The sequence below is a fragment of the Pterocles gutturalis genome, unplaced genomic scaffold (assembly GCF_000699245.1).
Source record: "Pterocles gutturalis isolate BGI_N339 unplaced genomic scaffold, ASM69924v1 scaffold23776, whole genome shotgun sequence".
NCBI classification, from domain to species: domain Eukaryota; kingdom Metazoa; phylum Chordata; class Aves; order Pterocliformes; family Pteroclidae; genus Pterocles; species Pterocles gutturalis.
In genome coordinates this window covers 36,616-61,192 of record NW_010106125.1, presented here as the reverse complement: position 1 = coordinate 61,192, position 24,577 = coordinate 36,616, and the positions used below count along the sequence as shown (strand labels likewise).

Below are 24,577 nucleotides of genomic sequence, written 5' to 3'. Positions count from 1 at the left end.
AAAGAGTGTCTCCCAGCACTGCAGCCTCTTCCTTGAGGGCAGGTCTTGCAGGGAGAGGCTGTAGCCCTTTGGTGAGACGAGACCTTGAGCTGTGGAACAGGCAAGTAGGGAGGAAGGAGGGAGATTTTACTCTGTTCAGTAGCTTTGAAACCTGGTGCTGAATGCGTTTAGGAATGTGAGACTTGCTTTTCACTCCCTGTTATAACGGTGTGCTGATATAACAGTGATTCGTGGTTTACCTACTGTGAGAGTACAGAAACTTTAGGTTCATATATATGGTCCTAGTGTACACAGCTGACTAAATGAGTTTGATTTCAGGGAGAGTATATCTTCTGTAGCGCAAATTCTTGTATCTATGAAAACTTTCCTTCTTACATGAGAGCAGTCAAGTCCCATAGTATGGAACATATATATTGAAATTACAGTGAAGCAGGAAAAAATACCGTAGTCCCTTTGCAAGAATGACATAGATGTTCATGAAGTGTTCCCTTTCCCAGTGTACAGTCACAGAGTGTCAGCAAGGTAGTAATTAGCCCAAGATGCCACACAAAAAGGGGATTGTTTAATCACAACCAAAATTATCCGTATTTGGGAATAAATTGTGCCTGTTCATAGCAGAACGGGAGGACAGGATGTTGTTCTGCCTTTGCACTCTTACCCCGCTTCTGAAATGACTCCTTCCCTTTTCCTGCAATATGCTAGTTTTAGGAAGTACACTTCTGGAAGATGCTTTTTCTGTCCTGGTCACATCTTTGTGATAAACCACAAATGGTTCATGGCGGTAATCCCATTGCAACTTTTTAGACATTGCTTTGATAGACACATGCTCTATTAGCACTTTAGATTGTGCTGAGTTAACTGTTCGTTTGTATGACACTCTTTTAACATTCTGCTTCTAGTAATACAGAAATATTTTTTTTTGATATATAATCCCTTTAATCAGGAGATAGCCATTCTAAATTATGTTGGCACATTATTTTTGTTCATGTTTTATTACAAAACATATTGCAAGAATGAAATGAAATAGTATAGCTAGTTATGTACAATTTTCTTATTACCGTTTGGAGGTAGTTAATGTAACTCACAAACAGAGTTTCCACTCTGTTATAAGAGGAGTGTTTCCGCTCTTTCCTGTAAAGTAGAAATTATGCCTATAAGAATAGGACAAGCAGTAATGGGCTAAATTGGAGAAAGTCCAGCTCATGTTAAAGAAAAAATAAATTATTTTAGGAGTTATCTACCCAAATAGCTTATAGGGATACTGAAATCTCCGTCAACTGAGATTTTTAAGAACTTGTTAAATGTTTTTAAACATATATTTGTCTAAGTATAATTGATTCTCCCATAGAACACACGGATGGACTAATTACTTTTTTCAGTACAGTTTTGTCTTGTTTTGTTAGTCTTGCACAGTCTTAAGAATTTAATGTTTTTATTTACCTTGCTATGAATGACATCTCAGCTATTTTTTTCTTTTTCATTTTTAGATGCAGACATCAGTGAGTCTGGTATTTCTGTTAGAAGCGCTGGTTCAGCTCATTCTATGACCAGCCAAGGTGAGCGAAAGAGGAGGACACTTCCACAGCTTCCCAAAGAGGAGAAAGCGAATGAAAGCTCAAAAGCAAAAACTTCATCTCATCAGAGATCAGAAATAGGTGAAAAGCAAGACACTGAACTTCAGGAGAAAGAAACTCCAGCTCGTGCCTCAGATGCTGACAGCAGAATTATAGCTAAGTCAAGCAGAACAATGAATGGTCTTTCACCCAAAGCTACTGGAGACAAAATTTTTTCTTTCCCCAGCTCTTCCAGTAAAGAGAGAGTTGAAATTGGCAGAGAAACTTCAGTGGTGAAACAAGCTTTAGCAAAAATTCAACAAGAAAGAAAGGAGCAAGGACACTGGACACCCACAAAATTATCCTCTACAAAAGCTGCTGCAAACCAGGTTGAGAAAGGTAGGGAGGAGATGACTGTGTCACCCAAAACTTTGGATAATCAAGACAAAGCTCCTGGACACGTTACAGATAAAGTAGAAATGAAGGTGGCACAGCGTGAGGGAAAAAGAAGAAAAAATGAGGAAACTGTTAAAGGACAAAGTCCTAAAGCACCTGGAGGAGAAAAAAAGGAATCTTCAAAACCATTAGTGAGGCAAGGTAGCTTTACTATAGATAAGCCTAGCACAAATATACCTATAGAACTTATTCCTCACATTAATAAGCAAAGTGGATCTGCTGCCCCTTTAGCATCTGCAAGCAGGATACGTGACAGAAGTGATTCAATGGACACTGATTCCAGTCTAGATACAACCCTCATTTTAAAAGACACAGAAGCTGTAATGGCTTTCCTTGAAGCTAAATTGCGTGAAGAAAATAAAACTGATGAAGGTCCTGATACTCCTAGCTATAACAGAGATAATTCCATATCACCAGAATCAGACGTAGATACAGCCAGCACAATCAGTCTCGTTACTGGTGACACTGAGAGAAAATCCACACAGAAGCGGAAGAGCTTTACAGCCTTGTATAAAGATAGATGTTCCTCTGGTTCCCCTTCAAAGGATGTTTTAAAATCTTCTGCAACAAGTGCCAGAGAAAAGATGGAAAAGAAAACTAAAACTCGATCTTCAGATGGTGGCTCTAGAGCTGATGCTCGCAAAACTGTACAGTCCAGTGGAAGAATGAGACAACCATCAGTAGATTTGACAGATGATGACCAAACATCTAGCGTACCGCATTCTGCCATTTCTGATATCTTATCATCTGACCAGGAAACCTACTCTGGCAAATCACATGGAAGAGTTCCTTTTGCCTCAGCAGATGAACTTTTACATTCCAAAATGGAAGGAAAGTCAGCGAAATCAAAAACCTCTCCTGTTGCACTTGGGCAATCTAGTAAATCTACTACTCTTCCAAGACCTCGTCCTACAAGAACTTCTCTCTTGCGCAGAGCACGGCTTGGTGAAGCCTCAGATAGCGAGCTTGCTGATGCTGATAAGGCATCAGTGGCTTCTGAAGTGTCCACTACAAGTTCTACATCCAAACCTCCATCAGGGAGGAGAAGTATTTCCAGAATAGACTTACTTGCTCAACCTCGCAGAACTCGACTTGGCTCTTTATCAGCACGTAGTGATTCTGAAGCAACCGTAACTAGAAGCACTGCTTCATCTCGTACTCCAGAAGCTATTATCAGAAGTGGTGCAAGGTTAATATCAACAGGAGATAGTAGTAAAATCTCTGCTAGAACTCGAGCCAATAGCATTTCTCGACTTTCAGACTCAAAATCCAAATCTTTGGCTTCAGCTCATAATTCTCCCTCAGGTATGTGAGATTATTTGTGCTAGTCTCATACTAGATGTTTTTCACATGTGGAATTTTTTTTTTAAGTTTTTCTTTAAGGAACCGTTTTTATGAAACATTTGTTGAGTTTCAGTTGATGCGGTCTTTTTCTTTGGAGGAAGAGGCTTCCTTGGCAGGTCTTGTGGATGTTTCTCTCTTAAAATCACAAAGACAAGAATTTGTAATCGTTGAACTGTTTGGATGTTTTTTTTAACTGGAAACCAGTAACAAAGAATTGCATTGAAGCAGTCAGATGTGGCAGCACTGATTTGCATTAGTATAAAAGCTGAGCAGAGATCTCTTTGCTCAGGTTATAGTAGTGGAAGTTCAGAAGGTCAGCAGCACTTCTTACTGCATAGATGATATAATATTTATTTGTAAGGCAGGCTTGTAAATATACTGAACAGCAAGTGTTCCCTGAGGTATACCCTGAGCACCTGTAGGATAATGATATTTATAATTTAAGATTAGCTTCCAGAACTACAAAAATTAGATTTTTTTGATAAGAACGGTAAAGTAACAAAGGGAAAACTGTAACACAAATGGCACCTAACTAAATATCATAAAGTAGTTTATATTAAAATGTTTGCCTTGCCTTGGAGTACTTTCTGTTCTCTGTTCCGATTCATTATGGTTTATGAGTTCATTATGATTTCCAAATCATGTTGATCTTCTTTTGCGTGGTAGTTCCTTTACTATAATATTATGTATCATGGTAAAAGAAATGTATAATTGACCAATTTTAGCCGACTATTCTGTTAGAAGTTAACATCACAGTTTAAGTGCAAGGAGTGTGAAAGGCTGCTAGGTTTTTTCCAACAGCAATATTAAATCAGCCCAAATGAAAATGTGGTGATTCTGAATAAGTCAGCTTTCATGTGGAATTAATATCCAGATTTGATATAAACATCTATGATGCTTACATTTATTTTAGGCAAAAATCTGAAAGCAATTAATAAATCAGATGCTTTCAAAATAAAATCATGGCTTAATGAATCAATCAAGTCTTGTTACTATGTAAGTAAAGAATATTCTTACTACAGCTTAGGGTTTGAACTTCCAGATTTTATCTGTGTCTATAAGCTTATTGTATAATTTTTTTACTGGACTATTTAGAATATACTTTAGGAAAATCTGAATTGCTTTAAAAGTGGTGTAATCTTCTAGTATTGATAGGAGTGTGTATATAGGCCCCTACTCAGTACATCCCCATTTTTCCATTAGCATCTTATAAAATGATGCTAATAACTGCCCAACACATCAAGTTGTTATTTCTTATTTTAACCTTAGATAAATGTATTTAAAACATCTTTGAATAGAATGTGTTACTTGCATGCAATATGTAAAAAGGTCATGTAGCAGAAACTTTTAGATCCAAAGCGTGTATTTCCTGAATTCAAATTTGTTTGTAGAAAAGTCAACAAATCACTTAATTTTAACACTTTTGGAAATTAGTAATGAAGTGCCTGACAAAAGTGCCTCAACTGTGTTTGAATTTGTTTTACTTCAAGCACATTTAGTCAAGTTAAGTGTGACCATTTTCTTGTCTCCCTGGGCCTGGAAAAGACTGGACAATGAATGAGCACTACCAATATAGGGTTTGGTTGGTTTTTTTCTTTACCGTAAGACTGGTTGCTATCAAAGCATTAAAAATTTTCCATGGGTCTTTTCGTGAAATTTCAGTTAATGTTACCACTTGTAGATGACTAAACATTGGCAGCAGAATCTTGCTTCTTAAATCCAGCCTACCAAAGAGAGAATTATTTCCACATTTCCCAAATCTTCTTGAATGTTCAGACATACATGCCTGTAAAAATGTGGCAAAAAAAGCTGTAGTCTCTCAATTTTTTATTGCTTTGTACTTCATGTGGCTGAATTGCAGTGTAATAGCATTAAAATTGTCAAAGCTGCCACCAAGTCCATAATTTCAAGAAGCTTTTTTAAGCCTTGATACAGTTAGGTATTGCTTACTTTTAAATGAAAGAGCAAGCAGATAAATGGAACATCTTGGATGAGAATTACAGCATTAAAGTAATTACCAGGGTGTTTCTGCTGTAGGAGGCTTGATAACTGACAACACTGTGAAGACATGTGAAGCAGAATTAGTAATTTTATAGCACAAGCAATAAAAGATTTAATCAAGGCACTGAATCATCAAACAGTAGAGTGATCAATAAAAACAGAGAAGACCAAAGGCCTTTCTTTTCACAATTGTGGATGAAAATTGAAGATGATGTTTCAGAAGGAGCTGAGTATTGAGAAAATGTACAACAGGATCAGACCTAGTGCAAAAGTGCTAAGCTGCAACTGTAAAATTGATGAGTCAGAATAGAGAGACCCTGAGCAACTAGTTGTGTTTGACAGCTCTGCTGGCTTGCTGACCTAGCTGTCATTGCAAATAACCAGCGGATAGGTTGATCAAAGCTCTTGAGGTATTTCTGAAAGGGGGAAAAAAAAAAAAAAAAAAAAAGGAAAAAAAAAAAAGCAAAAAGCTGAAGAATGAAGAGAGAACAACCCTTTGAAATGGGTGAACCTTGAGGAGGCAATGCATCAACGAGAGCAGAGTATTTTATTAGGGATATGCTTAATAAGGTCTATCCTCAGATACCAGATAAGCTGGTAATATATAAACAACACTTCAAGGCCTTAAGATTTAATGGTCTTAAAAAATGTAGAGGGGGTTTTATGGTATTATGTACACAGTTGTTATTGATGTCATTTCAGTTAGTATCTCTGAAATGTTTATACTTTTACAAAATTCATTGTTTTCTGTTGAATGTATAATTTAAGAACCTTTTCCTAAAAAGTGTGGGTGGAAAAAGGATCGAAGACTAGTCTCATCAATATATTTTATTTAAGTAAATGCTTCTAATCTGAATGTGTTAATACAAATTAACATGATAAAACACTATTTTGTACACAGAGAAATCCAAGCTTCTCCCAGACCCAGATCCTGATGTTGAAACTTACGGTGGTAGAGTACTAGAAATCAAATCTGTTTCTGATATTTCACTTCTCATCCAATTTTTAGTTTTTAAATATATGATTACATATGCTCATTGTACAGTGCTGAGTTGCTGGACTAGCTCACTTGAGAGATTTTAAGATACCTTTTATAAATATTTCGATGCATATAATTTGAACTGTGACAAAGAATTTAAATAAAAATTGATGATAAAATTAGGGCCCAACTCATAGCGCTCTTTGGACTTCGGTCACGCATTTCTTGCATGCTATTGGTGGGGAAATGTGCTTTTTCTGCTTATGTTCTGCTTCCCGAAGGTCAAAACAAGGGAGTGTCTGGAGGGGCATTTTTATTTTCTTCAGTAAAGTTAGAATATTTTTAAAAATTAGTAGAACTGGGCATGATTTGAAGACAACATTTAAACCTGAAAAAAATATATGCAACCATATTTTTGTTTTTAGAAATTAAAAATTCATTATTTATATAAGGGAAGGGATGTAAGCTTATACACCAATGTCATATTCTACATACTGTAATCTTCGAGAGCATTACACAAATCTTTTATCAGCTAAAAATTACTACTTTCATTATTTGTTACTTAAATTCATATTGATGTATACTTCATTTGCAATTTTTTTCAATATTTCAAAAGAAATCATTATTACTTCTTGCATTTTTCTTATACTAGAACCAGTATACATTACTTTAATCTAGTATTTTTGAATTATCAAGAGATGATGACATACTTTTAAAAAATTCTAGAGTAATTATAGAGCCTCATGAATGTCAGTGAGTTTGGGGGACTAAATCCCCTGCAAGAATTTAGCAAGTTGTTGTGATGAGCATTCCTTTACACTTAGTGATATCTCTTCCTGCTGGGAATGTTTGAGGACACCTTATCTGAAATGTATTTTCTAGACTTTAGAATTCACAGGGGGACAAGAGCCTCCTACTTAGTTTCAGTTCTTTTATACTTCAGGCTGTCTTCAGCAACACGGCTGTATGTACTTCATGTGCTACATGTGAGAATATATGCTTTTTGCTCTGAGGCTACTGTTTTTGTAGATGTGCTGCTGATTTTTATAACACAGTATTAATTTTCACATATTTTTTCTGCACTAACTACATAATGCATCATGTAGGATATTTATGCTTTCCTTATGCATTCCCAGCTTGGTGCCAGCTTCATCCTTCCTTCATGTCTCTTCATTTTTTTGTGTATCACGTAAACCTTGAACAAAACGTGGGAAAAAATCTGCAGAAAAAGTGCAATCTGACGATATACTTAAATGTTAATGAATTGGGCCCTTGTTTTGTAATACAGTCTGCCTGAGCTCATATATAATTACTGGCTTTTACATCTTATTTCACTCATCATTATACAAAGAGCATCTGTTTTATGTTTTTATTAATCAATATTTATTATTTAACACAAATTTTGTAGTTTTCTTTTTAAGATGTAGTAAATAAACCTTTGGTGAGGTATCTGGGGATTGATAATGAATAGTTGTGTATTTTTGTGATGTTACTGAAATAATACTGTTTTGTCTTATTAAAGATGCAATAATAATTCTTTTTTAATAATTAAACTAATTTAGTAAGTGCAAGATGGAGGCGCTTTCCTACAGATTATGCTTCCACCTCAGAAGATGAATTCGGATCAAACCGTAATTCCCCTAAACATACCCGTCTACGTACCTCTCCAGCCCTGAAAACCACGCGACTGCAGAGCACTGGGACAGCAGCTCAAAGTAGCAATACATTCAAGCACAGAATAAAGGAGCAGGAGGACTACATTCGGGACTGGACTGCTCACCGAGAAGAAATAGCAAGGTTGGTTATAAAGGAGTGCCTCTAGAATAACAAAGATTTCTACCCAACCAGTTATATAGTTACATATGTAGGAGAAAGAGAGCTGATGGATTTTCTGTATCACTCTACTTACCACTTTAGTTTACTAACTGAATGGGTAATTTAAAGTTGTTCTTCTGAAAGGCTTAGAGACAAAACACTCATGTTACCAGCACATCTCTTTCTAATGGAAAATGATAGTAATTTCTGACTTACGGTAGCCAGATTCTAGAATGTGAACTACTTGGTTCCATTAGTGGGACTTGCAGATGTACTTTGTGTAGAACTCGTATTTCCTAATGGTATATTTTCTGAGGCTGAAGTATATCTGATTTGGTACTACCTTTACATTCATATCGAGGTAAAATTTCCGATGAATGCATAGGTGACAGAGAAAGAAAAAGTGATTTTAGCAATGTGAGAGACCATGTTCTCATTTTAATTTTTTGTTTATCTAGACATTATTTCAGATTAGGTATTTTCTGATTTAAATCGTATGTATTCATCAAAAAGTAATTTATTTTGTTGTGAGTTCCTGAGATTAGTATAGCAATTCCTCCATGATTGCTAACAGCGCTCGGCTTCAAGTGAACCAAGGAAAATGGTAGTCAGTTCTATGTTCTGTAACCAATTATTCCAATATTATGCAATATATGGTGAAAGTTAAAACTTCAAATAGCTTGCACTAAATAAATAAAACTACCTAAGTATATAAATGTTATTTAAAACTTAGATAGCAGTTTTCAGTTCTCAACTTTTTCACCGAACTTAATTTGGAAACCTGAATAAGAAAAGTGTTTTCCTTTTAAAATTGGTCTTAGCACTGCGGTCTCACAGATGTGTGAAGAGTGGTGTTTTGCTTAGTGTGATTAATTTTGTTTTGTTTTCTTTTCTTGGTAATATTTTTCAACATTTGTTTTTCTGTGTGGTCTGTGCAAAGGAAAAATTCTTAAGGGAGTCTGATAGCATTTTGATAAATCATGAAATAAACATATTCTAAGGCAGCTTTGTAAAACACCTTTCTTTACAAGAATCTCAAGTTAGAGATAAATATAGGAAGGAATGTGTGTATATGGGGAAAAAAATTGAGGATAGCCAGAGCATATCGGTTTCTCCTTATAAAATGCTGCTGTTTCTTCAGTGAAACTTCTTGGTACATTTTGCACATCTAGGCGAGATTGACACTGAAAGTAATTGATGATTCAGTCTAAACTTATTTGTTGGTTAGGTTTGTGGGTTTTTTTCTTCCCTTGGGCTTCTCACAATTTCCTTTAGTTAGGTACTGGTTTTAAATTTCTTTTGAAGGCTGTGTGCTTGTCCTAGCTTTTTCAGCTTCTTTATTTCTAGTGGAAGTGGTGAGAGGCTCAAATCAGTATTGCCAAATTTGTGACAGTGTATAGAAATTTAACACAGACTTCCTTAAATTAGGATATTTAAGGTTAAGAAAGCTAGCACTCAACAGTTGAGAAATGCCAGACTATTGTCATCTGTTTTCACTGCTTCCAACACCAGTTTTCTTGGTTAGCCTCTGCTGAGCCCCCCTGCTCTGGGTCACCAGTTGATCTTTTCTGTGCCTCCGTTATCTCTTCATACTGATTCACAGCATTGCTCCCCTGGCTTTGAGTTTAACTTCTGTCCTTCATAAGATAACTTTTGCCTCTGCTGCCTTTGCATTGCTAACCATAATCTCCTCTCTATCATTGTCTGTCCTGGTCTTTTTTTCGTGCACAGCCCTCATTCCAGCCTCTTTGATCAGAGTCCCTTCAACTCTGTTTAGAGTTTTTAAAAAAGGAAAAGTTAGTTATACGATCTCATTAAAATTAGTTGATTTCATTTTTTTGTTGAATGACTGATTAGATTAGGCAGGTGTAAAGGTGTTTTGTAAAATAAACGTGCAGCTGAAAGTAGTGCGGAGACTGTATGACAAACGTGTCATTGCATCCATATTGCCATTGATTTGTATTTTAACTGGTCTTCCAAAATTGACCCAGTTTGCACTTTTCACAGACTGTACAATTTACAGATGCTAAAAAAATAGAAAATTAGAAAAAGTTTAAAGAAAAACTTGATGGAATAACTAAATTTGATCTAAACCCACTTTGGCTTGAAGGGAATCTACACCCTCAGAATAACAGGAGCTTCACATATATTTTATTTAAGAGTGTAAAGTATCATTACAAAATAAACTGACTCAGTGTAGGAAGTGTGACATAGTAGACTAAGCATAAAAATGGTTTTGGTAATCCAGCAGTTCAGAAATATTACCAATATCTTGGAAGTATTCCTATTTTGTTATGTTATTTCTAATACTATGGATATTCTTTCACTGCAGGTAGATAAGAACTAGCGTTCCAGTTTGTTGAAAAAAATGATCATGCTCTCCCCATCCCAAGCCCACTGTTCCTGCCTTTTCCCTTGCGTTGAAAACTGTGTCTGTCCCTTATGTAACTCTGTAGCTGCAGGAGTCTGCTCACTGAGGGAATCTGATAGCAACATTTCCTGGAGAGGGTTGGGGTGGTTTGGGAATTTGAGATATATTTTGGTTTTGCCTCCCTGGATTGATTTGTCTTGTATGGTTGCTAAGTCTGATGCAAGAAGCAGTAGATCTTCAAGGCAGCCTACAGTTGCACCAGAGTAAATACTGTTATACCTAAAGCCTAAGTCTATTGTCCTTGATTATACAAAACACACTCCTTATATTTAAGCAGTACTTCATGTTTCTAAAAGTTAGTGTAGAATGACTTGAAAACTTCATTTATGAAGAGTCAGGCTCATCTCTCAGCTAGTTTTTAAATTTTCTTTTTTAATAATGTTTTTTATAGTGCTCTATCTATATTGTTTCTATCCAGAAACATTCAATACTGACTATAGCTCACTATCGTATTGAAACTAATTCCAGATTTTGTTCACTCGACTAGTGTTTGACTATGATGATTGTCTAACAAGTTGCTTGCCATCCATGTTGGAGTTGTTTATTATGATATTTTCAGGATTCATTTGAATTCAGTTTTATGTAGACATCTTGACATTTTATGTAATTTTGATTGCTTGGTAAGAACTCCGTTGAAGTGTCTGTGGCGTGTTGAAGCACTGCTGATTTCTGTGGAGAGTTAAGTCGTAGTTGATTGATACTACTTTTGATGATGGTGTTTAATGACATTTGTCTTCTGGAGGATTTACTGATAATCGAAATTTCCTGCTTCTTATTTTCTTTACAACTATTAATTAATTACAGAAAATTGTTGCAGAAATTCAAGCATGCTTATTAGCAACTTCTCTGTTTAAGAAAAAAGTGATGTGGTTGTGTGAAACCAAGTAGGTGCTCTAGTATCTCTACTACTTAGAATATTAGCTCAAACCTTGGAGTTCTAATGGTATGTATATAGAAGAACACAAAATATAAATTAAAATTGATCTAAAAATGTAGTAATTAGGTTAAATTAATTAATGTAGTAGTAGGCACTTCCCATATTTTTAGCTTATTAAAATGAGCAATTGACTTTTTTTCTGCTTTAGTGTTCCAGTCTTTGATAGTTGGAATTCAAAAATACTGAGTGGCCACAGGTAATTGCCCCATATTCTTCTACAACCTTGTCCCAATTGTATGTCTATCTATGCTTCACAAGGTTGCACTTTGTTGTGGGTTGCTGATAGTTAGCCACAAAATCCATTGTTGGAATTTGACTGGAAATCTCTCTAATTAGTTTGCCTTTCTAGTTTAGATTCTGCTCTCTTAGTCTTAACCTACCTCTAGGTTAGTAGTGTCCATTCTTTTTCACTTGAAGACATAATGAAAATAAAGAGCAGAAAGCAGCTCACCTTTGTCAAAGACTAGCCGGCATGGTATGCATCACTGTCACATTGCTGTGCAACTCCTTCCACTGAAGTGGTGGGTGCTGCTGTTCACAGAGTCCTTGGTGGTGCAGAATTAGCACTGTTGGCTTCTGTGCCTTCACTCCTCTTAGACAGAAGAAGCATGAAAGGGGATCACTTGGTGGGCTGCTCTGAATTCTAGGTCTTCTGAACTGCTTGATCCAAGCTGGAGATTCAGGGTGCCGTATTAGTAGGGGGCTTTTAGCTTTCTCCCTGTGCTGAGCAGAATACAGAGCAGAGCTATTTTGTGATGTGGTGGATCAGAAGAAAGGAAAAGCAATCTTCAGCTGAGAAGTCAGGTGTATTTGTGTAGTGCTATCATATCCAGGTTTTACAGGCATGTTTTGTTTTTCCAACTAGAAAGCGTGTCTTGTTTAAATTTGAGGATTTAGGATGCATGAGCACCTTGATCTGAACAAGCTGCAGGGCTGCTGGGTAGTCACAGGTCCTGAAGAAGTTCTTTGCAAGTAGGTAAACTGAGGTATAAATTAAATGTGTGTGGGACATTCCAGATTTATTGCACGTACACACATCATCTGTGCAGTATTTTCAGCATATTTCCAGTACTTCCTATGTGTGTATGTTGCACACATCGCTGCTTGGGAATCCTAGAAAGAAAACAAGGATACTCTGTCTTTTGAGATTGCCTTCTGCCTTCTTTCTCTAGAAAGGCATGTTTTTAAAAGCTTCTATTAAAAAATTATTTTTATGGTTCTACAAATAAACTTGCAGTTTAGAAGGGTGTACACATTTTCATAGCACAGTTCTCAGGAGCTAGTTCTCAGGAGCTAGAACTTAGAAGCTCAAAGGCAGGTCCAGAAGTATTTGTAGGGGAGAATGTAACACTGTCTTTATTACTAGGATCAGTCAAGATCTGGCTCTCATCGCACGGGAAATCAACGATGTAGCAGGAGAGATAGATTCAGTGACTTCATCAGGCACTGCCCCCAGTACCACAGTAAGCACTGCTGCCACCACCCCTGGCTCTGCCATAGACACTAGAGAAGAGGTAGGAGATCTTCATGGAGAAATGCATAAGGTTCTTCCTTTTCTTTATTTCTTTTGCTTTTAGCATTTTGCATAGCCTTTTTTAGTTATTTCTCCTCAACCCGTATGCATGATCTCTACATTGCTTTTTGATTTAAAGTTCCTTTACATTTCCACAAACAACCCAGAAATTATCGTATGAACACAGCTTGTTGAAAGCTATCTGTCTGTCTCTTTTTTTCCACGAAACATAGGTTAAGATAGTTATTTATTTCTTGCTTGTCTGTAGCCTTAGATACTGTTGGATAGTATCTAAGTGCATTTAAAGATATTAGTGTATATGCACAAATATATATAAATGTATATATTTAATACTTTGCATAGCTATTAAAACCAAAAAAGTCCCTCTTTTCACAGGTGACATAAAAGTTTCATCTTCTGAATACTGAAATACTTAGGTACCATCAGTTAATAACTTTAGATTTTCTTTCTTAATAACATTGTCAAAAACTGCCTTGAAATAAGTTTGCCTTGTGCTTCTAATAATTCTTATTTTCTTTGGCTACCTCTGGTGTGCTGTTCTAGGAATATATTGACTAACTTGTTCTAGTAACCATCACAGGCCTAATGCTGGTAAAGATGTTAATCTGAATTTAAATCATCACTTTCTACCATATTACAACTCACCCTAATATGTTGTAAATGTTTACTGCATTTTTTTTCTTCATAGTATTCCTTTCAAAATGTGTTTATTCATTTTTGTGTGCATAAAGTTTGGTTGATACGTTAGTTTACTGTGTTTAGTATAATACTGTCTTTTTCTGTGGAAAAAAAGATAACAGTGATAAGAAATCTGTGAGTTGGGTACTCAGAAAAATTATAACTGCACTCACAGAATTTGGTATTAATTCTCATGGACTTATAGCTAAACTTTAAGGAAGTAAAGTGCTCATATTCTCAGATCCAGTTAGATCACTCTTGATTTTTATATTACTAATGGTTATTTTCTTCCTTAAAATATATTGTACAGTATGTATATACTGCAGGTGGCAGTATCTCCTTTAAGTAGGTATAGGTGTTTCTGTAACACTATGACTACTCTTGAAAAAAAAAAAAATGAATTTCATAGTACTGTACTTAATTCCACTATTATATTCAGCTAATCAAATGAATAAATTATTCAATACCAGTTTGTAGGTAACTATTATGTTAGCTGCCCGTAAGCAAAATTTCTGTGGGGTAGTCTAGTTTTGGCATGTATGTCTGTCATTTGAAAAAAAAAAAAAAGTTCATTTTTACAAGGTATTTTTACATAAGAGTTGCATCATTTTATACTATACAAGACAACAGAATTATGTTTATTTGGTAGGCTTTTTATGGACTGTTTCAGAAGAAAAAGAATATTAATCTGATTTTTGCATGTATCCAGGAAGTTTCCTAAACTGCATTTTTCTTCTACCCTCTAGCTGGTTGACCGAGTATTTGACGAAAGTCTCAATTTTAGAAAAATCCCTCCACTAGTGCATTCCAAACCACCAGAGGGGAATGGTCGGCCTAATGATACTAGACCTCAGCTAACAGATGCCCTCGATCCCCCAACAATTACCCGGAGAAGGACTTGGAGCAGAGATGAAGTGAGTACAGCAGAGAATTCTCTCTAGTAATGTGTCTTTTTTAAGCTTTTGCAATTGTCTCCCCACTTAATATTCTAGACATTATACTTTCTTTCCTACCTGTAGCAGGTGGCGTTGATACTGGAAAAATTATTTATGTATTATTTAATATGCAAGTCAAAATATATGGAATTGTTTTTATTTAACTCCCATTAAACTAATAATATCCTTTCTTATAAAAAATTACTGCAGGTTATGGGGGACAGTTTGCTGTTGTCCTCAGTCTTCCAATTTTCTCGCAAGATAAGACAATCCATAGACAAAACAGCTGGCAAAATCAGGTGGGCTTTTTAAAATTATTGTTATTACTGAAAATGTTCTGCTCTCATCAACATTGTACTTCTACTAGTAGAAGAGATATGTATAATACAGATGGAGAAAATGTATTTAGTAGCAACTCGTGTTCTAAAAAAGCAATGTTACCTGTGGCTTTTTTAGCTTTCAGAAAGATGTGGGATGAATAATTTTTCTATTATTGCTTGTGTGTATTTCACTTTACATGAAAAAAAATACCAGGGAAGTGTACTTGGACAGAGGGATACCCATCATACAGATGGGTACAGCAGAAGAGCTGTTCCAACGCGTGCAGATGCTGTGCAAAATCTATGTGACCTCTGTGCAAGTCTTGTAAAACTCCCTTCCTTAAAAGATAAGGTTAAAATGTTGCTGAACTGTAAAACCAGGCCCTGTACGTTTGCCAAGTTGTAAGGATCATCCATTTTAGGAAGAAAAGCAAATGGGATGGGGGAGAGCAGTTTTAGTAAATCCTTCTGAAAAAGAACTTGCTCTAGAAACAATGTGGTCACTATTGAGTTCTAAATCTAAAATAACAGATGTGTAACCATCTGTTATTTTTCATTGAAAATTCCTGTTTAGATAGTTAGATTCCTGCATAAAATGTCATAGTATCTAAAATAGGAAGTATAGACATGTCAAGAATGATAACATGTTGCTCTACCAACAGCTCCATTTAGCTTGAATGAGTGAGTGTACAACCATTTGGTGACTGCTTTAACAAGAATAAATGAAAATTCTGTATATAAAATTCCGGGTTGTATAATTCACATGTCCTTCATGTCTGTGTGCAGTTAATCATTTAAAAATAGAGTACATTAAAAATAAGACAATAATTTGGCTGAACTTCATGTATAATTTTCTGAATGTGAGAAAATATTAGGTCTGTAATTGATCAGTTTGTCTAGGAAGTGTCAGATGTTGAAATCTTAGATGGGTGATAGATTAATCACCAAATCATAAATTTATTTCAGCATAGGGTGATGTAAATAGTAAAAACAGCAAAATAATAACATATCTGAGAATTGTATTCTCATGGGAGTACCAAAAAGGACTTGACCATAGAAATCAAGAAAAAAAACCCTATATAAATCGGTAAAAACTGAAGGTTATCTGCCATTTCTAGTCCTGCTGTTTCTAATAGGAGGAGTACCACTGAGTAAAGACTGAATCAAGCCTTTAAAAGCCTGCAGCCCATTCTTATTTCTGTTCTAAAGTCTTTTGTGTATTGTTTTTACTAGTGGTTAAAAGGTAACATAGTGAGTACTCTATTTCTGCTATCTTGGAACATGTTAATGGACTGACATTCATCTCGCTTCTTTTTCCAACTCACCATTTTGGGGCTTCAGGATTATAATATTGGAAATACCCTATTTGCTGCCTTTCCCTCTTTGTTTTTTTCCCAGATAGATTCTTTTACGTATCATACTGTTTATTCACATATCTGTAAACAAAAGACATAAATGTCTTTTGCTATGTAAATTTCAGATGCAAATGAGTTTGTGAAATGTGGGTGTACAATATGGTTATCTCAAAAGCTGTTCCAAATTAACAGAGTTCAACTTCATTATACAAAATTTATTATCAATTATTGAAAAGTTCACAACTTCTTCAAGTTTAATCAGCCTCTGAGTGCATGTTATCGTTTAATAGCTGATCTCAAAAAATGAGCAAATATATGCAAATTGCCCAGGGAAGCTGTGGGTGCCCCATCCCTGGAGGTGTTCAAGGCCAGGCTGGATGAGGCTTTGAGCAACCTGGGCTAGTGGGAGGTGTCCCTGCCTGTGGCGGGGGGGTTGGAACTTAATGGTCTTTAAGGTCCCTTCCAATCCAAACCATTCTGTGGTTCTATGAAAGAGGTACCTAAGCGTGACCATTATTTGAAAGTCATTCTAGAAGGTCACTTGCAGAAGTGGTGGTCATTTGCCTTAGTCCCATAACATTATGTCATGAGAGTTTCACCTCCTCGCAGTGAAACATCTGGCAAAAACATGTTCTGAAGCAGCAGTGAGTGAAGACCTCTAAGACAGAAGAATTAAAGCAGCTTCTGGATGGGCTGTCTACGGATGTCTATGTCTGATAAGATAAGGCAGGGTACACGTTTTGAAAGACTAGACTTTCTTGACAGGATAATAGTAGAGAGTGAGATTTTCTGTAGGGTATCAATAACTGAAGAAAGATTAACAGAAATGCGGTACGAACTCTCCCAGCTTTCTTTCAGATTCTTGAGATGCAAGGTATCATTAATTTCCACCTTAAAAATTTTCTCAGAGACCTACCGACAGGAGTAAGTTCTTTAAAGTGTACTACTTTTTGGTCATGATTTTAAATTGGTTTGTCTGTTTGCTTAGCAGTTTTACTGCAGCTATTTTTGTAATTTTAACTCTGAAATAGCAGTTAGAGAAGAAGTGGATTTGGACTTATCTATGTCATCATGGTGTCACTTAAAACAAAAAAAAATAATTCCCAGACCTTAAATATCCACACATTCCTTTTTTTTTTCCAATTGTGCAAACATAGACAGTTTAAATTATGCTTATAATATGACAATGAAACAAAAAATTATTTATCACAACAGGGAAGAAAAAACTTTAAAAATTAAGAATCGCACAGTATGCTTTGGGTTTTTGCAGATAGTAGAAGTGACTTCTTTAAAGTTAATTTGTCTATTGTGTTTTGTAATTGTTGTAAAATGCAGTTTTGGTAGGGAATTCTCTGACTTCTATAAAATTGCTGGTTTTTTTTTTTTTTTTAAAAGTCTCAGTGCTGGAGGAAAGAATCAGCTGTGTCTTTTGAACACCATAAGCAGCAAGTACTTAGCTATAGAACAGCCATTGTAATGTCAATAATAATGATATTGCTGAAACCCTGTAGGCTTCCCTGAAAATTTAAACTGTATGGTACGATTCTGTCAGTTTTCAATATTTCAGATTTTAGTTTTATTCATTGCTCCCTATGCTGCTATCTCATATTATATATCCAATTCTTCAGTTTTGGTTTATTTTTGTCTGTTTTAAACATACTGTTCCTGAATTTCTTTCTTCTAGAATATTATTTAAGGACAAAGACAGAAATTGGGAAGAAATTGAAAACAAGTTACGAGCTGAAAGTGAAGTTCCTATTGTGAAAACATCAAGCATGGTATGAATAGTTATCTTTTCTGGCATTGAATGAACCTCTTATGTAATTTCTAAATAATCAGTAGAGGAATGTGTTATTTTCAATGATACAAAGGCAAAAATCTTTTAAAGGTTTGATTTAGATACTCAATATATTTCAAGAATAAACCTAATATTTTTAAATAATTACTAAGACTTGCTATATTATATAGAAACAGTCTTAAGTAATTGTTCAGGGGAAATTCTCAGATAAAGAATGCAGTAAAAGGGGTACAAACTGTATATAGACCATCAGTACTTTTGTTTAAGAAAAGGTAACAACTGTTAGTTTGAATGTTGGATTGCTTTCAAATGAATTTTACAATCTAAAAACTACTTTGCCTACTGATTATTAATACTTGATTTTTGTATATAGTACTTAATACTATTAATACTGATTATTACTAATTTAGAGAAATAATTATATTTTTGCTATATGTGAGTGAAAATAACCTGTAGACATGTTGCAATAAAAGCACTCTTCAATGAAAAAATCATGTTGATTTTGTGTGGAAGTGGCTAGCACTTTCTCATCCTGAGTTACTAAACTCATCCAGATTGATTTTTCCTGAAACTGTTAAAAACTTGACCTATGATTTCTGCAGAATGGTATACTTTTAAAAGCAATCATTAGTAATTCAGTGTTATAATTTAATAAGTACACTGACAGTTTTGGGGGGGAGGGTTAAAGTTTATTTTAAGCAAGTCACTCATAGAAGTTTCTAATTTTAGAAATATAATAATATAAAGAGTTCTCTTATCCTATCCATTTCCAGAATAAGATTGGAGTTTAGTGTTTTACATTCTAAATGCCATGAATGTGTGGGTTTAAGGCATTCATTAAAAAAGAAAAAGATGAGTTGTATATTTATTCCCAAGTTCAGCATTTTACAAAATATTTTTTGAATACACTAAAGCATCTCACATTGTTTGAAAATGTATGGGGGCTTTTTTTTGTCTATGCACTGATTTTCAAGTTTCTGCTCAGTTTTCAGTGGAATCAATTGTTCAAATGTAGTACCAAAGCAGTGCTTATTTTTACCACAGAATGTTATTAAAATTAACAGGACAGTTGTAGCTGGTGCTTGATTTGTCCTTGGAACATTTATGTCCAGCTCAGATGTGGAATCTGCTTAAAGATAATGACTTTGTAAAATCCAGGGTAGTCAGTCTCTTTGCCACCCACAAAAATCACGTCACTTAGTACAGAATGGGTTTGTGAAATGGGTTTCTGAGATCAGTTCCTTTGAAAATTCTCAGCTTTTGAAGACCACTGATAGCTCTCCTCAGCAGCTGGATTAACAGTATTCTTCAGTGTAGGATTCTTCAGTTGTGGGATTTACATATTTATAATTTAAAATGTGGTACATTTAATGATTGTTGTGTTTCTGAGTGTGTTGCTGTGGCTATGTCTGTGTTAGCAAGTAGTGCAGCATAAGAGGAGAAAAATCTGTAAGGCAAATGAGTGCTGAGGACCCAGTACTGGTGTGCTGTACAGGGCCCAGCGGTTGCAGACAAAATCCCAATGCAGTCATCCTAATGTTGTGACTCACATCTGAGCAAGATCAAAAAGCACGCTATTCCATTAATACTGAGTTTATACTGTAACTTTCCTCTAAAGGTTTGCTGCTACTTTGCCCCATTTCTACAGAACCGTGGCGTCTGTAAATCTGTGATTGTGAAGAAGCAGCGCAGGCAGATGAGCAAGGCAGATGAGTTGGGGTTTCGGTCACCCTAGCAATCAGCCAGTGCAGAGGAGCTCTTGATTTCTGAGTGGGCTGTGGCCATCCAGCCTCAAGCACTGCTGTCCAGAACACATGGTGGACATGGCTGGGCCACAACCAGCAAGGGTGTTCTTGGTGCCAGGGAGGACAACCCAAATAGCATATTGCAAAGGTTGGGAAGGGGGATTGTTTACTACTGGCAGGTAGTTTGAGTCTTTTCTTTCCTTAATGAAACATGTTTGTTTCTTTCCTAGGAAATATCATCAATCTTACAGGAACTGAAACGAGTTGAGAAACAGCTGCAAGGTACAAATCTTTTTTTCACTTTTCTCTTTCATTGTTGCTTGCTTTACGTTTTTAACATATGTATATATGTATATAATGAAACAAAGTTATCACATTTTATTAAAATATATTCACAGTATCAGTTATGTACACTAATATGTAATTGCTGGCATATTTGGTAAAGAAGCATCACTGAATTATTTTAAAACAAAAGTGATTATATCCTCTTATATGGATAAGAAAAGGCTCAACTGAAAATTAAATAGTCCGGAGAATCCCAAAGGAATTATTTATGAAACATTTCTTAAAAATATTTTTTGTGGGTAAATACTGAAGAGTAGGTGATAGAGAATCCTGAAATTAGGATTTATAAAATAGTCTTTGCACATCAGTAGTACCCTCATGTGTAACACAATTCAGTATAAGGAATGCATTGAGACCATAATCTATAGAAATTCTCAAAGAAAAAAAAAAAAAAAAAAAAAAAACCAAACCTTTACCTGATACAATAAAAGGAAAATTTAGGATTAGCTCTTGACATCTTCCCTTCACACTACTGAATCCACTCTTTGTAATTGTGGAGCCCACAGACTACAAAATAGAAAAGTTACTTTGCTTTTCACATGCAATGACTTATCTATATACAAAATGGAAAGAAGTATGTTGCACTTACAGAGTCTGCTGTTTAGACGTCTATTCTGTTCATAAAAATCAACTTAAAACCTGAGTATATTTTAAAAAGAAGTTTCAGTCTTATTTGTGTATTGTTTATACTTAGTTTATTGCTTAATTTTGAGTGGCCAAATGGATTGGTGATCCATGCTAATATATATAATCATTACTGTATTTGTTGTAAATTTCCTGTATTTCTTATTTTTATTATTCAGATTTAATCCTAAAATAAAATATGTTTAAAAAAAGAATGTTTCAGGAGGAATTGCTAGCCACCTCTAAAGACAAATTAATATTTTTTTCATGCTCAGCTATAATTAAAAATGCTAATTTATTACAAATTATGTTGTGTTTAGAGAACATAACAAAGAAATAAGGCCCAGAGAAAGAGGCCAGATCATTTCCTTGTGTACGCAGTGGTGTTCGAATAAATGTTAGTACAGTTTTGGAAATAAAAAAGAGAGGTTCTGTTAAATGTGACAAATGTGTTAATAGTACAATAAGATGAAATTGTACTAGGTGATTCAGTTTGCCCTCACTGTGTCAAGGGAGAGGGATAATAAGTCCATCATTTATGCATTAAAAAGGATAAATGTTTGCTCTTTTATACAAGTTTCATTCAGTCGTAGAATTAGCAGCTGTGGATATTTGGGGCAGGATGGGGTGGAATGAAGCATAATATAATGGTAACATTACAGAAAAAGCCCCTTAAACATGGCTAACAATTCCATCTTTCAGTCTCTGTAAGCTAATCATAGACGGTTTGTCATCTCTCCTATCCACCCATCAGGCAGTGTTTAGTTTTTGCAGTTTCATTTCATCTAAAGTTTTAATTTATTATATGCTTTTAAATAAGTGTCAGCTACATGTATGTTGGATACACCACTCCTTTGTAATGCACGACACGCATAAAAGCTCATGTCTGTCATAAAAAATAGAACTGTTAGAACAGAAATTTCTTATTTTTTATGGTTTCTTCTCTATCCCTTTCACCTTTTCTTGATTGCTCAGCAATTAATGCTATGATCGACCCTGATGGTACCCTGGATGCTCTGAGCAACTTGGGATTTGCCAGCCCCCTCTTACCGGCTCAGCCGAAGCCAAAGTCCAGTCCTGGTTCTCAAAGTACCCGCCCTCAAGTGCAGCCAAACTGCCAGCCTGAAGCTCGGGCCTCTCGACCCGCCGCCGTCCCGGTTGCAGATGAATTTCAGAATGCTGAATCTGAGTCAGATTTCAGCATACATTTCAACAGGTTTAACCCAGATGGGGAAGAGGAAGATGCCACCCTGCATGAGTGACATCTCAGTGTTGATACAAAAGCCGTTCATGTGGAATGTTTAGGAATAAAGGAAAAATTATAATGTTGGTTTTATAATTTTTTTTTTAAAGGCTTGGTCAAACAGCAGTTGTTTCATTAAACCAGTTTTCTTTAACTGTGATGCTTTGATTGTCACACAAATCCTTTTCAAGTCATAAAGATATGCATAGATACCAGTGTAGGAAAGCAGGTAGTGGCAGGTTTGCCCTTTGTGGTTGTGTGCTTTGCAAAAGAATTATTATATCAGCAGTTTTCCCTTACTAGATTTATTTCTTTTTAAAAGCCATGCAAGCAGTCTAACATTTGATGTTACTGAAACCCCAAATCTCTTTGCCAAGATGCTCTAATTAATGGACTTCCTCCACTAAAGTTTGTACAGAACTCTTGAACAGTTACGTTTGATTCTGAATTAGATTATTTACATAGAAAACATTATCTTTGACTACAATGTCACGTTATTTCAAAAGCTAAGACAGATTTCGGAAAGCATTCATTCTTGTGTACTGAAAATCTCGAACAGTTCTGTGATTTATATAACCTTGTTGCTGCGTAAATTGTCTTGGGGTTTACAAAGTTCACATATTATGTTTGCACTAAGATTTGCTGGGAGTGATAGGTGAACATATCGATATCATTAAACAGCAAGCAGTGTTTTCGGTGTACATAGAAACTGATAATACTGTACTTGTATTATCATTGCAGTGTTTTAATCCACTTTCTGAAAGGACTATTTGGCACTTTTTGATCTTATTCAAATGTCTTTTTGATGTTAATGAAAGTAGAAGTATTTCAATCTCATTTCTGTCCAAATGTTTGTTGAAACTAGGAAACAAATTTAAACATACAGCAGCGTGGGACATCTTAAAGCATATTGAGGCAAATGGGCTTTCACCAATTCAAATGCCACATAAGCTTGTGGAAGAAATTACTGTTCCTTGGAATGATCATGAGATGTAAAATTTTCTTTAGGGGACTTGGAAGTAGAGTTGTCATAATTTGCTTGATCGATAGATGCACTCCCAAGCAAGTGATTTGATTTGCTTCTGTATATTTTCCTGTAGTCTTGCTAGTAAAGCTGTCTCTGTCTTACATGTGTAAAAGGATTCTGGAGGACGACTGCTAACGTAGACATTTTGCTTATACCACTGAAAAGCAAGTCTATTTAAAGTTTCCTGTATAAGCCTATTTTCCTTATAAGTTGTCCCAGTAACTTAACATTTGGAAATAATAATAAAAATAAAAGTAAATTACTTTGTATTTCCAGAACACTGTAATTTGGAGGAATGTTATTTCTGTTAAATGTAACTAATGGACTGGAATTTTCCTATGTTTGCATCAGTCTATATATATTAAGGTTAAAGATACAGTTTTGCAGCTTTTATGAAATGGTCTTTAATATTTCAGCAATAATCCTATATGACATTTGTTTAAAAAAACTACTTTCTGTACACTTTTAAATTGTACAGGCTTTCAGAAGTCAGTAGAAGTTGGACCAGTTAATAAAAATGCAAAAACATTTTTTGTAGAGATGTAAAAACAAAACCACTAATCTGTTGTATAATGGATTTCATATTTTCTTTAAAAAAATTAAAAGCAAACAGCCTTCATGTACGACTCAATATGCTCTACTCCAGCTAACTGTGGAAGCCTGAACTACACTAGTTTATAGAGGCTACAAGAAGAGTTTTAGAAGGTGCAGAAGGGCAAAAATAAATCGAAACTAGAGCTAGGTATTGAAAACCAAGTGTACCAAACCATCACCATAATTCCTTCTTTTGTTTAATGCTTGGGAACATAATTTTTCCACAGACTCGAGTGGAAGTAGGGAATGGCTAGGAAGGATTCAAGATGCAGGCTCTTCATGCAAGTTTCTGTGTTTGTGTTTTTTCAGGCGTTTATACCTTTACGTTCTGTAATAAGCATTTTGCATTACTATGTTCTTATTTTGTAGGAACATGTTCTCCTTATTTATTTTTGTTACATTTATTATGTATGTTATTTTGTTATATGCATTTACAACTCCATTTTTAAATAAAGTGTTTCTGGAATTTTACAAATGCGTGAATATGTAATCAAGAACTGGGAAGTTCACACAGTCTTCCTGCAGCCTACCTTTCCTTTACTGAAAGGTAAAAATGTTTTTTCATAACCATCTTTTCTCTGGAAAAAGTTATATTATTGCTACTGCTGCATCATTTATTCTCTGATGACAGTATTGGCTCGCTTTCCTGTGTTCAGGTTCATTTCCACATTTGAATTGATTTTTGTGTGCAAAGCTAGAGGCAAAAATAATGTAGTCTGCCAGTCACCAAATAGTGACTGTGTTTCTCTTTGTAGAATGGAAGTAAATGAGCTTTAATGCACCTGCCAGGTGCGACAGTAGATGCTTTTTCAGACTGCTTTCCTTCTGCGTCATGCATTGGAAAACTTTATTGAACATTCTGA

General features: G+C 35.3%; 1 protein-coding gene across 1 annotated transcript in view; it reads left to right on the top strand.

Annotated features, from left to right (window-relative positions):
- CEP170 (centrosomal protein 170kDa) overlaps window positions 1-22,191 on the top strand; it is a gene marked incomplete at its 5' end in the record, with an annotated part of 29,306 nt that extends 7,115 nt beyond the window's left edge. Inside the window, 8 exons of the mRNA XM_010087682.1 lie at window positions 1,488-3,314; window positions 7,896-8,130; window positions 12,883-13,030; window positions 14,475-14,642; window positions 14,874-14,962; window positions 18,023-18,116; window positions 20,112-20,163; window positions 21,826-22,191. Coding sequence (XP_010085984.1) covers window positions 1,488-3,314; window positions 7,896-8,130; window positions 12,883-13,030; window positions 14,475-14,642; window positions 14,874-14,962; window positions 18,023-18,116; window positions 20,112-20,163; window positions 21,826-22,112 — 2,900 coding nt within the window. The remainder of the gene's footprint in view (window positions 1-1,487; window positions 3,315-7,895; window positions 8,131-12,882; window positions 13,031-14,474; window positions 14,643-14,873; window positions 14,963-18,022; window positions 18,117-20,111; window positions 20,164-21,825) is intronic.
- Window positions 22,192-24,577: the final 2,386 nt, after the last annotated feature.